Raw genomic sequence first — 13562 nt, 5'->3', positions numbered from 1 at the left:
TAAGGGAAAGTCAAACAAGTTTTTATTGCAAAAAGGACTACCAGGATAATGAAGCTGAAGTTGCTTAAATATATATCAATAGGAGTGGGAATTTATAGATTTTTTTGACGTTTTTACATTTTTAGGCTCCTTTAAAAAATACACAAATATTGTAAAAAACGAAGTAAATTTAAACAAGTAAAAAAATTTTAAGTTTGGCGCTGTCGAACTTTGGACACCCACCATCAGGGATAAATTAACCATCCTCTTTTGTAACAAATCCACTACCATATCCAACCACGGCTGAAAATTTTTTTCTGGTGTTCTCGCCAGGATTCGAACCCAGGCATTCAGCCTTAAAAGGCGTACATGCTAACCTCGCTCAATATGACAGCTATATCTAAATATAGGCTGATCTGAACCATATTTAGGTGTTACGACGAAAGGCTTAGAATAACACACGGATTCAAGTCTCAGCGACATCGGGTTATAAATGCAGCTTTTATGGCCTCAATACCTTTAATCAACACACTATTTCAAATTTCAGCGAAAACGGATAATAATTGCCGCTTTTATGGGCTTAGTCTTAAGCCCTAAGACCTAAATCAGCAGATCGGTCTATATGACAGCTATATCTAAATATGGTCCGATCTGAACCATATTTGAGTCGGATGTCGGGAGGCTTAAAACAACTCACCGATTCAAATTTCAGCAAAATTGCGGTTTGGGTCATAAAGGGTGATTTTTTTGAGGTTAGGATTTTCATGCATTAGTATTTGACAGATCACGTGGGATTTCAGACATGGTGTCAAAGAGAAAGATGCTCAGTATGCTTTGACATTTCATCATGAATAGACTTACTAACGAGCAACGCTTGCAAATCATTGAATTTTATTACCAAAATCAGTGTTCGGTTCGAAATGTGTTCATTCACCGTAACGTTGCGTCCAACAGCATCTTTGAAAAAATACGGTCCAATGATTCCACCAGCGTACAAACCACACCAAACAGTGCATTTTTCGGGATGCATGGGCAGTTCTTGAACGGCTTCTGGTTGCTCTTCCCTTAATCAGCAGATCGGTCTATATGACAGCTATATCTAAATATAGTCCGATCTGAACCATATTTGAGTCGGATGTCGGGAGGCTTAAAACAGCTCACCGATTCAAATTTCAGCAAAATTGCGGCTTTTATGGGCTTAAGGTACTCAATCGGCAGATCGGTCTATATGGCAGCTATATCCAAATATTGTCCGATTTTGGTCATATTTAGGTGTGATGAGGGAAGGCCTAACATAAGTCACTGCTTCAAGTTTTAGCAACATCGGGTTCACGACCCTTAATCGGCAGATCGCTCTATAGGACAGCTACATCGGTAGGGTTTAAACAACTCTTTGTTTCCTATTTAATCGAAATATGATAATAAATGAGCCAGTTACGGGTTTAATACCCTAAACCGGCATATCGGTCTATATGGCAGCGATATGTAAATATAGTCTGCTATGGGCCATATCCGATTTGAATATCGTGGCCCCTAGTATAACTTCCACAATGCCAAATTTTTGCGAAATCGGGTAATAAATACGCCTGTTGTAGGTATAAGTCCCTAAATCGCTAGATCGGTCTATATGGCAGCTATATCCAAATATAGTCCGATGTGAATCATTTAAGAACTTAACCGGCGTATAGAAAAAATACGAGTCTGTGTAAAATTTCAACTCAATATCTCAATTTTGAAAGACTCTAGAGTGATTACAACACACGGACATCGTTAAATCGCCTTAGAATTTTGCGACGACCAGAAATATATATACTTTGTAGGGTCGGAAATGGATATTTCGATGTGTTGCAAACAGACTAAATGATTATGCCCCCTATCCTATGGTGGTGGGAATAAAACGATCACGTTAAATTTCAAAACTAAGTAATTAATTTTTCAAGCAATCGATATGCACTAAACTCAAAAAACTGAAAAACTGTTTTTCAAAAAACAAACCGATCACCCTAATATTTTCTATAATATATGCCTCTATAAATTGCCTCAATTTCTGTCTTACTTCCCATATTTAGCGGGCAAAAACTGTTGTTTCATCAAACTACAATATTTTGAATAGGTTGATGAAAGAACACTCAAATTTCTTTGAGAGTGGGCCAAATAGATTCATATTTGAATATGGTTCCCATAGAAAATGGTCCTTCGATTTGACTTATTAAGCCCCTAGAAGTCGATTCGACTGAAATTTTGCACTTAGTGTTTTGTTACAAGTTCCATGGTAAGAATGATCTAAATCGGTGTATAATCTAATACAGCTCCTATATAAATCAATGCCCTGATTTGACATCTTGTGGCCCCGGAAGCGATAATTGTTATTAGACTTTACCAAGATGCAGATAGTATTTTATTACAACTACCACAGTAGCGCAGTGGTTAGCATGTCCGCCTTTAACGCTGAACATCTGGGTTCTAATCCTGGCGAGAACATCAGACAACATTTTTAGCGATGGTTATCCCCTACTGATGCTTGCGACATTTGTGAGGTACTTTGCCATCTTAAAACGTCTCCCCAAGGAAGTGTCGCACTGCGGTACGCCGTTAAACTTGAATCGGTCAGCACTCATTGATATGTGAGAAGTTTGCCCCTGTTCCTTAATGAAATGTTGATGGGCACATTTGCATTTACCAAAATACATGGTAAGTAAGGTTCAAATCGGACTATAGCTATATCTAGTAGATTCTGTATAAATCGAAATCCTGATTAGTATTTTTCGGCTCCCAATATGTTTAATTTTTCACCTGATTGGGCAGAAATAACAGAAAGTGCACCTTTGCCCTTCATTATTTGGGCTATATACCAACCAGATAGGTGCATATATAGATAAAGCCCCGTATGAAACGATTTGACTTCATTAGGTCCTACAATTCGGAATCATAATACGCTTTAATATCTTCAAAATAATCCCAATATAAACTAAGCTCACCTGTGTACATTTTTGACAGAATTCTAGGTGGTGGGTTCTTAAGATTCCGCTTGACCGACCATAGCACGTTTTTAAATGTTTAATCCTTTGTTTCTTCAGAGTATTTCATTATTTTCCACATGAGTGGGTTACTGGCCCAACACCAAGGTTTTATAATTGAACCACTATACACCCACATGGATTTCGCGGCACATTTTAGATCACTAACTTTAGAGGATGTAAAAAAGCTTGGTTTGTTTTATGGAATTACTACCATTTTTTAATATTCGCTTCAGGTTACCATTACTTTCTTTAAGGATATTTTGCCCCTATAAAAAATAATAGCTCATAAAATTTTGTAATGCTGCTATTTGATGTGAACTACAATATATGATATGCTCCCAATTCACTTGACATTCAAGTGCTTAAGCTCTACACAATTTTATTCTATAAACATATCAGATATCTTAAATACATTTTAGCTCACTTTTCCTTTCCATTGAATAACAAATTTCATTTCCCCTAGTATGTTCCATATGGCTATGGCCTTGTCCTTTACCAATGAAAGTATGTACTTAAAATGTTTCCATTTTCCTACGATCAACAAATTAATGGCACTTAAAGACAAATGAATGGAGGAGTTAAGTAAATGAGCATTCAAATAAATTACAATATGGTTATAAAACCATGAAGAAAATATAAATAAAATGACAAAGATTAAAAGCTTTTCTTAGGGAAAATCAATTAATTTAGAGAAAAAAATGCCAGTTGGCAGTTAACCTCTTGGCCCTTGGAAAAAAGCAAACTGAAAATGTTTAAAAAATAATTTGTTAAATTTGTGTATTAAAAGTCTTTAAGTTTAAGGTTTCTGCGGACAATAAAAAAACATTTCCATTTAATTCTTTAAATTCAGAAAATTAATAATATTCAGAAAAATTCATTAAATTCCAAAAAATTCATAAAATCTCTATTTGAATCTATTGTACGGTCCATATAATTTAATGTCTAAAGCAGGGATCCAGAGCGGATACCTTTTTGAGCCCCAAGAGAGCGCAGTTCTTATCCGATTTGGGTGATATTTGCGTAATCGCTCGTTACAAGTCCCGCATAGTCCGACCTTCCAATTTTACCTCCTAGACGCTTAAGAAATCAATTATTATTTGATTTAACCAAATTTTGCATAATGATTTCTCCTATAACCTTCAACATCCATGCCATGTATGGTCTGAATTCGTATATATTGCTCCTAAATAAACAGATCATCCGACCTTATTTCTTAAGCATATACCAGAAGCAATTCTTAACCAAAATTTAGGCAATAAGTTCGACCGTGACGAACTTTGGATACCAAACACCCGCCGATATATTTATTATCCTATTCTATAACAAACCTTCTATATCTATATTAATGTCCAAGTAGGGACGATTTGGATGATATTCGGTTCAGGTACCGTGAAATGTATATAAGCCACAATTTAAAACTTCAAGGAAATCAGGTTATTATGAGGATTTTATGGCTGATAATCCCAGATCTGCAGATCGGTCTATATGGCAGCTATATCCAAACATAGTCTGATATGGATCATACGCGGTTCGGATATCAAGTGGCCAGGTGCTACTTCATGTTCCAAATTTATATCAAAGTATGGTCCCATCTGGACCAAATTTTGGTTCGGACAACGAGAAATCTAGTTCAACTCACTGCTCTGAAATTCAGCGAAATAGAAAAATATGCATTTTTTATGGGTAAACTAACAAACCTAAAAAATATATGTATTTTAAAGATTTTTATTTTGTCGGAGCAAAGCGGTTTCCAAACTCAAAAACCCCTCCACTCCGGTTAAATTAGGCCAGCTCCGCTTCGCTCCGAATCCCTGGTAGCAAATTTTCATTTGAAATACGGTTTGGCCAGAAAATTCGGAGTATTTGTCGAATTCAGCGATTTAGAAAACTTGGAATTTCAGGGTAATCGCTTGTGTCAAGCTCCAAGTTGTACAGCCATATAATAAAATAGATTTCACACCACTGTTGAAGATTCTGACTTTTGTATTATGTGAGTAGTCACTGCATCTCCAAACATTGTTGAGTTTAAGAAAGACGCTTCTAGCCTTGTTGATATGTACGCGTATGTCTGCTTCCGATACTCCGTCATATATCATCCGCGTAGTCAATGTCTCCAAGGAAGTCGTTTATGCCCCAGCGTATGCCATAGGATGCCTCAGCATTAGCTGCTTCTAATACGGAGTCTAATAAAATTAAAAATATTGGGTTGCCCAAAAAGTAATTGCGGATTTTTTAAAAGAAATTAAATGCATTTTTAATAAAACATAGAATGAACTTTAATCAAATATACTTTTTTTACACCTTTTTTCTAAAGCAAGCTAAAAGTAACAGCTGATAACTGACAGCAGAAAGAATGCAATTACAGAGTCACAAGCCGTTGAAAATATTTGTGAACGCCGTCTAGAGTCGGCAAAAAGATGCAACCCTGCTTCACTTCTTTATCGAACGAACGAAAACCTGACTGTTCCTTCCTCAAAATGCTGTTAAGTGCAGGCGAAATACGCAGCAGAAGGAGACTTGCCATCACTTTATTCATTGCGTTTAGCAATGTAATCCCCCTCCAGTTTTTACACTTGGTGATGTAACCCTTCCTGGGGATTGTGATCATGATTCCCTTCTTCCATTCCGTGGGGACAGCGTTTGTATCCCAGGCCTCACTAATTATTGGGGTGATCTCTTGAGCTATGGGGTATGCTCCATACCGCAACAGTTCAGCAGGTATATTATCAGGGCCGGCAGATTTGCCGTTTTTGAGTGAGACCAGAACGGCCTCAATTTCTTCGCAGGTGGATGGGTTTCGGCGCACAGGGGGATTAAGAGAGAGCTTACGACTTTGGTTGCTGGTCGTTCGGAGCTGAAGAAACCGCACGATCGCCCCAATTGCTCTTCGGGTGTTGTCAATTCCGATTCGTCCTCATCCTATATTATTGCCATTGGCCTTATATTGTTGCCGCTCAATTGTTTTATTGACTCGAAAATACCACGCAGGTTTCCAATATTAGCTGCATATTCGGCTTCCTCTGCCAGCATACTACAATATATTCGCTTATCTCGGTGAACTAGGCGTATGACCAACGAGGCGGAGGCGCGATATTCAGTCCTGGCTGGGGTTTTTGTTACACTTGATATAAACCGCAGCTGAACGTTGAGCAGACGTTTCCGGTGTTTTATTTCCTCTATAGTTTCGTTGCATATCCATGGTTTTTGGGATCGTCGAGCAATACCAATGATAGAGGTAGCCGTCACCATGCATGCTGCTATTATGTCAGAGTAATGCTCGGTTTCTGTTTTTTTTTTTGGTGAAAAAGGTTGAACTTTGTGCTTTTTGTTTGAGTCCTTTTCACGACGGCTGGTCGCAGACTTAGAGTGGCCACTAAGAGCATGTGTCTAGTTTTTACATCCATCAGCGAACACAGAAAGAGTTTGCTGATAAGTACTTGGTCGATTTGATTGCGGGTGTTTCCATCTGGTTATTCCCAAGTATATTTGTATATATTATTATTGGGAAATTTTGTGCCTTTAATAAAGAGCCGGATTCTTGCGCAAAAATTAACCAATCTGTTGCCATTGTCATTCCTGCTATCGCCGTGTCCTTGCATTCTCATGATTAATTAAGATTAAAACTTAATCTTGCCGTCACGATGCGTTCAGATATAACATTGTATGATAGAAGAGCTAGCTTTGCTTTCGACGGCAGTAAAAGACCGACCACATTTATTCGGTGGATTTCATTGCATGAAAAAAAGAAGTGGTAGCCACCTTAAAAATCCATAGTTCCGGATTTCGGCCATAGTACTTCACTTAAGCCAAGGATGACTAGGTTATAGTTTGACATCTCGTTCTAGAATTGATAAAGTCTCGATACTTCTGAGAGAGTTCTGACGTTCCATGTTCCAATCATAAACCGTGTTCAGAATCCATAGGTCATCATCGGGGGGTTGCCAGATCCATTGGATGAATGGCGGATTTTAGATGAATGGCGGTACCAAGTGTTGGGGTTGCCACCTACCATCTAGACCGGGTTTTCTTGATGGTGAATCTTGCGAAAATCTGCGAGTGCCACCGTTGGCCCTTTTTTTTTTGGCTCATCCACTGCCGACCCTTTTTCACGGACCCATCGTGTTCGTATCGGTGCAAGCGGGACACCTCCTGCTTATGTTTAGTTTTTGATTTGCCGCCCCATGTTTTATTCCTGCGGTACCCGTCATATCTGATAAGCTTTCCCCCGATCCAACAACTGGGGAGGCGTCCGATGGGATAACTAGCATGGAAACTCCCATTCTTACCAACTGAAAATTGGTCAAATCGGTCCACATTTGGATACTGCCCTCATATAAGGATTCCGACCTATTTTTGGCCCTTTGAAAATTTTAGCTACATTTTCCACCTAATTTGGCGAAATTTTTCTATCTTGTGATTTTGGTAGGCAAACTTCCATGAAATGTCAATATCGGTCCAAGACTTTCACTATACCAAACCGTTTTCTATTCCCTGAAAAGTCAAATTACAGCCAAATTTTTCCTGAACCTATTGGAAAGAGGGGCAGAGCTATAAATAAATTAGTTAAAAGAATTAGTGAGTTTATCAACTAATTTGTAAAACAGTTTTAAAAGAAGAGTTCATCTTTGCAGTTTTAAAACCTTCTCCTCTTTAAGTAACATATCGGAGGTCATTAAAGCTCGACTTCCTTAAGAGGTAATTAAGACAAAGGAAATGAAATAAGATGACATGATACTTCTAATTTCGTCATTCTGTTTGTAACACCTCGAAATATGCGTCTGAGATCCCTTAAAGTATATATATTCTTAGTTGTCATGTCATTTTAAGTCCATGTAGCCATGTCCGTCCGTCCGTCTGTCTGTCGAAAGCACGCTAACTTTCGAAGGAGTGAAGCCAGGCGCCTGGAATTTTGCACAAATACTTTTTATTACTCTATGTCGGTTGGGATTGTAAACGGGTCAAATCGGTCCATGTTTTGATATAGCTGCCATATAATCCGATCTTGGGTCTTGACTTCTTGAGCCTCTAGAGGGCGCAATTCTCGTCCGGTTTAAAAGATATTTTGCTCGTGGTGTTTTGTTATGACTTCCAATAACTGTGCTAAGTATGGTGCAAATCGGTACATAACCTGATACAGCTGTCATATAATCCGATCTGGGTTCTTGACTTCTTGAGCCTCTAGAGGGCGCACTTAGCACGCTCTTACTTGTTTCTTTAAAGCAACATCCAGACATTGGCAAAAGGACTTTATCTTATTTTACTTAGTATTTGCTTTTAATTAGACAGACTAGACTGTCGACTGTTACAAAGATCTAAGTTTGCTAATACAAGGTTAGCCAAGGACATTTGTAGTTGTTTGCACGCAGAATGCTACAGTCAAACTTCATACTTTCATGACTTGTTTTCATGTATTTTATTAAGTTACAATCGATATATTTCTTGGTAATTCTTTGACACCTCACCTTATTTTCTCCCTCTCTCCCTCCCTCCAATATGCAACCATTTACCAGTTCATTAAACAATTGCCGCCAATGTCGTTGCATACAACTTTTTACATACCTTGCTTGTACCTTGCGTAGTGTAATGTTATGAGGTCTCAGAAATTCCTTGTTAATGGCATCCAAAGCTAAATCCACAGCAGGTCCACAACGCTCCAGGTCAAAGGGTGAATCTTTTGAAAACAAAACAATAACACAACAATAACAGACAAAGAGACGACACCAAGTGCATTATATGTTTGATAATAAGAGAAATTGTGTATTTATAGTATGTGTGGGTGTGTGTATGTGTGTGCAATAAAGTTTCAGATTACACAGAGAATACCTCTGCACTGAGAATGATTTGAATAGAAACAGTATATGTGTATAATAATTTATAATATACGAAAAACAATTCGATTTCATTATCCATGAGGTTCCCAGTTGCAGTCGAGCTTATGCCTTATCAGCGTTCGAAAGACTTGGGCATGATAATTAAGATTGTCCAATCATAGACGACATTAATGACAATGTCAATGACGACTGCAATAGTGGAATCGAATATATTTTTCAACGCCGAATTCTTGGCTTAAGTAGCTTTGTGATATTCTTGTTCTTTCCAAGGGTTCCTTGTAGCAGGGATTTCGTATTTAAGTAAGGATACCTAACCCCTGTTCAAGGAAGTGGCCAATGATACATGTCTAACTTCCATGTAGTATCAGATAGTACGCTTCTCGCTAAGCTTAGACAGATGTGAACCATTTCTGCAACAAGGTAGTATTTGAATCGATGTTTGCCTTTCGACGTTACCACAGCTTCTGGTTTATGTCAAGGATCGCTATCTCTACATGAAAGTATGTGGCTGAAACATGGTCACACTTCGTACCCATTATACGTCTTACACAAAGCGATAAATGTTTATACCCTCCACCATAGAATGGGGTTCGTCATTCTGTTTGTAACACCTCGAAATATGCGTCTAAGACCCCACAAAATATCTATATTCTTGATCGTCATGACATTTTAAGTCGATCTAGCTACCTCCGTCCGTCTGTACTTCCGTCTGTCTGTCGAAAGCACGCTAACGTTCGAAGGAGTCAAGCTAGCAGCTTAAAATTTTGCACAAATACTTTTTGTTACTGTAGGTCGGCTGGGATTTAAATGGGCCAAATCGGTTCTTGTTTTGATATAGCTGTCATATAAACGGATCTTAGGTCTTGACTTTTTGAGCCTCTAGATGGCGCAATTTGCGTCCTATTTGACTGAAATTTTGCACGTGGTGTTTTAGTATAGTTCAAATCGGTTCATAATCTGATATAGCTTCCATATAAACCTTGGGTCTTGACTTCTTCAGCTTTTAGAGGGCTCAATTCTTTTCCGATTAAGCTGTAATTTTGCATGTGGTGTTTTGGTATCACTTCCAATATCCGAGCTAAGTGTGGTTCAAATCGGTTCATAACCTGGTATATCGGCCATATAAACCGATCTTGGATCTTGATTTTTTAAGCCGCTAGATAGCGCAATTCTCATCCGATTTAGCTGAAATTTTGCATGATATGTTTTGTTATGACTTTCAACAACTGTGCACAGTATTGCGCAAATCGGTACATAACCTGATATAGCTGCCATATTAACCGATCTGGGGTCTTGACTTCTTGAGCCTCTAGAGGGCGCAATTCTCATCGGATTTGGCTGAAATTTTTTACAACAGCTTCTCCCACCATCTTCATCATACGCATTCAATTTGGTTTGAATCGATCTATATCTTGATACAGTTCCCATATAAACCGATCTCACGATTTTGCTTCTTGAGCCCCTACAAAGCGGAATTCTTATCCGAATGGACTGAAATATTACACAATGGCGTCTACAATGTTCAGCATTCAATTCATTTATGGCCAGAATCGGACTACAACTTGATATAGCTCCAATAGCATAGCAGTTCTTATTCATTATTGTTTGTTTGCCTGAAAGGAGACACCGCGCAAAGAACTTGACAAATGCAATCCATGATGCAGGGTATAGAAGATTCCGCCCGGCCGAACTTAGCACGCTCTTACTTGTTCTTTCTTAGTTTTTGATTGGTGGAGAACCCCTTCTGTAACGTCGCAAAGGTAGTTATTGTACAAGGCAATCTGCAGATCTGTCATAGCCCCGATTCTCTGATATAAGACAATCGGCTGGATACCCAAAAACACCTCCAAGGGTCTGGTGGCAGTTGTACTCATAGCACCACCTATTCGGCCACCCTATTTAATCTTGCCTTATCCCGCACATGTAATATGTAATCTGGTTTTGTTGTGTGCAGGCCATCAGACATGGCATTCCTGCGTCAAAACTGGTAGCACCACCATCGAGTACAGCCAGCGTATCTAGTTGGGTCGTAAACCACTTCTTGCACCACGAATATAAAACCGAGAAATACCTTCTTACTCTAGACACCTTTTTGAAACCAGAACTCAGCTTACAGTAAAGAATCCAATGCATATTTTTCCAGAACCATTTCATTAAGGAACAGTGGACAAACTTCTCACTGTCCGATTTAAGCCTAAGGTTAATGTTAAGGAACCTCTTCTTTATACTCTAAAAAATTTAATGAAAAAATCTTGGCCTTTGGCCAACCTCTGATCGCATTCATCTCTACTTCTGGCTCTCGTGTGGCCAAGAGGTCGTGATCCCAAGCGAGAAGAATTTCTCCGTGGCCTCACGCTTCAAGTCTGGACAGAACACCATCAACCACAGGAATTCATAGCTCCGATGAAAAAATCCCGTCCTTTTTTCACATTCAACTTTACCGAAATAGGCACAACACTGGCCGTGGTCTTCCTATGCGAAATGGTCCTCATTATCCAAATCACAATGCTATCCTCCGTCAAATATAAACTCCGACTATATGGCGGATTAATGTACTTTATTGAAGGCTTCCAAAATGTCCAGAAACGCCGCCGGCGTGAATTTTTTATACAAAAAAATTCTCTCCAGATAATAAACGACACCAAGAATCGCAGTATCTTCCGACTAACCATTGATATATGCGTGCTGGCACCAAATGAAGTATAATTCCAATATACAATATATTAAAAAAAAATCCACATTACTACCCATCTTTGTCATGAAGAAGGATGAAAGACAAATTGTTCGATAGTCCTTGAATGCACAGCATTGCAACTTCCCCACCTTGGCCACCCTCACCAGCCTCAAAGATAAAGCTACATAAGAATATCACAATATACAGGCACCAGTGGCCCGTGGTGCTAATGTGTATATGGGTAGTGCTTAGTCATCAACCTTCTGAATTTTGAGATTTCGTTAACATTCGTCAACTTCTCAGTCAAGTTGACAAAATCCCTCTTTTATGATGTTTGTTCCGATTTTGACCAGGGACCACACGACACGCGTCATCTGTTTAACTGTCCAGCCAGGCCCACTCCTCTCAGACCCTGATCCCTCTGGACGCAAAGAGGGGGATCTGGGTCTGAGTATTCAGATCCAGAAACTCTCTTTGTCGCAGAGTTTCGGGACCTGGATACTCAACAGAATCAAGCAGACGAAAGATAGAACAACTGCTACAACAACAACAACACCATAACTGCCTGCTACCACTTCTAATGGATGCATATATCGCGTTTCTTTCATCATTTTAGAGTTTCCAGAGATCCCCATTCCACAATCTTTTGTGTTTCCTCTTTTACGGCCTCCTTCCGGTGAAAAAAAGTGAAACATTCTTAATGTGGGACATGGGGAATTGGTGCGAATAAGTTATAAAATATATAACAAGTTAAATTGATAGCTCATACGCACCATAGTACATCAATTCAAAGCAGAAAAGATAGATTCGATTTTTCTTTCTCTCAAGCCATTTCTATACCTAATCCAATGTTCCCTAGGGTTTCTAAATACAATAGTTCGCACATACACACACACATACATACACATAGTTCAACAAAACTTCTATTCAATACATATATGTATACTCACCTAAACGCGAAGCCATCAATACACCCACATTATAAACACGATTACCCATTTCATCATATTCAACGGTTTCACGTTTCCTTCGCAATTTCACATCATCTGCAGCGACTGCATTACTCACTGCCAGGCCATTTCCAATAGCTACACCCGACTCTGAACCCACAGCAGCACTGGCACCATTACCACTGCCTCCACCACCACCATCACCACCCTCATCATAGTACAGAGCAGAGCCCAAAAAATACTCATTTGAATTTGAGATGCTACCGGCGGCCAGCGACTGGAGATCATATGCCAAATATTTCATATTGACATCGTCCATATTTTGGGAGCCGCTGCTGCTGTACTCAGCATCGTTAACATCCAACTGCCAATAGGTCTTGTCCTCATTCATAATGTGCTTCGTTTCGTAGACAATGACCAGAGTGGTGATTATCAGGACGAGACAGCAGCCACAGGCAATAAGAATGTTGGCATTACTGCTAAAACCGCGTTGTATACCGAAAGGGAGAGGGGAAGGTAATATTGTGCGGCTGCTGCTGCTAAAGCTGAGCTTTCTTGCACTGCAGTGGTTATTGGTGTTTTTGCAACGCATTATGCCACGCACACCCATTTACTGTCTGCAGTTTATGTCCTATGGCTGGGTGGATGGGTGGCTAAAAGCTGCCTCTATTCTGCTCTAATAGTCAATGTTTATCTTTGGCCACCCAATTTGTTTTCTCTGGCAGTTGTGTAGAGTCCTTTTAGAAGCTGTTGTCGTTGTTCTGGTTGTAGTTGTTGTTGCTGTCGTCGTCGTTGTCATCCTTATAAATATTATTCACACTTTCTACGGCCCATTGTACAACTCAGCCATTACCATTCATATTTTAGGTTCGTAAGCAGCATCAATCTGTTTGTAAAAGAAATGGACAAAGAAGAAACGATAGCTTATAAACGACAGTTTAAGCAAAAAATTACGGTATCTGGATTTAAGGTCTACTTCTCGTCATCTCTGAGCCTTGTCGACTCTTAAATGCTTTGCTAAAAGCTGTTGACAGACATCAAAAACATAAGAAAACATTTTTGTTAACACCATCCACCAAGAATCACAAGGAGGTGCCTATAAAGGGAT

General features: G+C 39.2%; 1 protein-coding gene across 1 annotated transcript in view; it reads right to left on the bottom strand.

Annotated features, from left to right (window-relative positions):
* The window catches only part of LOC106092525 (atrial natriuretic peptide receptor 1), a 41941-nt gene extending 29428 nt beyond the window's left edge, over window positions 1-12513 (bottom strand). The window contains exons 1-2 of the mRNA XM_059369631.1: window positions 12455-12513; window positions 8559-8670 (exon numbers count right to left, since the gene is read on the bottom strand). Coding sequence (XP_059225614.1) covers window positions 8559-8670; window positions 12455-12503 — 161 coding nt within the window. The 5' untranslated portion in view covers window positions 12504-12513. The remainder of the gene's footprint in view (window positions 1-8558; window positions 8671-12454) is intronic.
* Between the last annotated feature and the right edge of the window lie 1049 nt (window positions 12514-13562).

The sequence above is a fragment of the Stomoxys calcitrans genome, chromosome 5 (genome assembly GCF_963082655.1).
Source record: "Stomoxys calcitrans chromosome 5, idStoCalc2.1, whole genome shotgun sequence".
Taxonomy (NCBI): domain Eukaryota; kingdom Metazoa; phylum Arthropoda; class Insecta; order Diptera; family Muscidae; genus Stomoxys; species Stomoxys calcitrans.
Note: the sequence above shows the minus strand (reverse complement) of the source record. Positions and strands in the feature narration are given on the sequence as shown.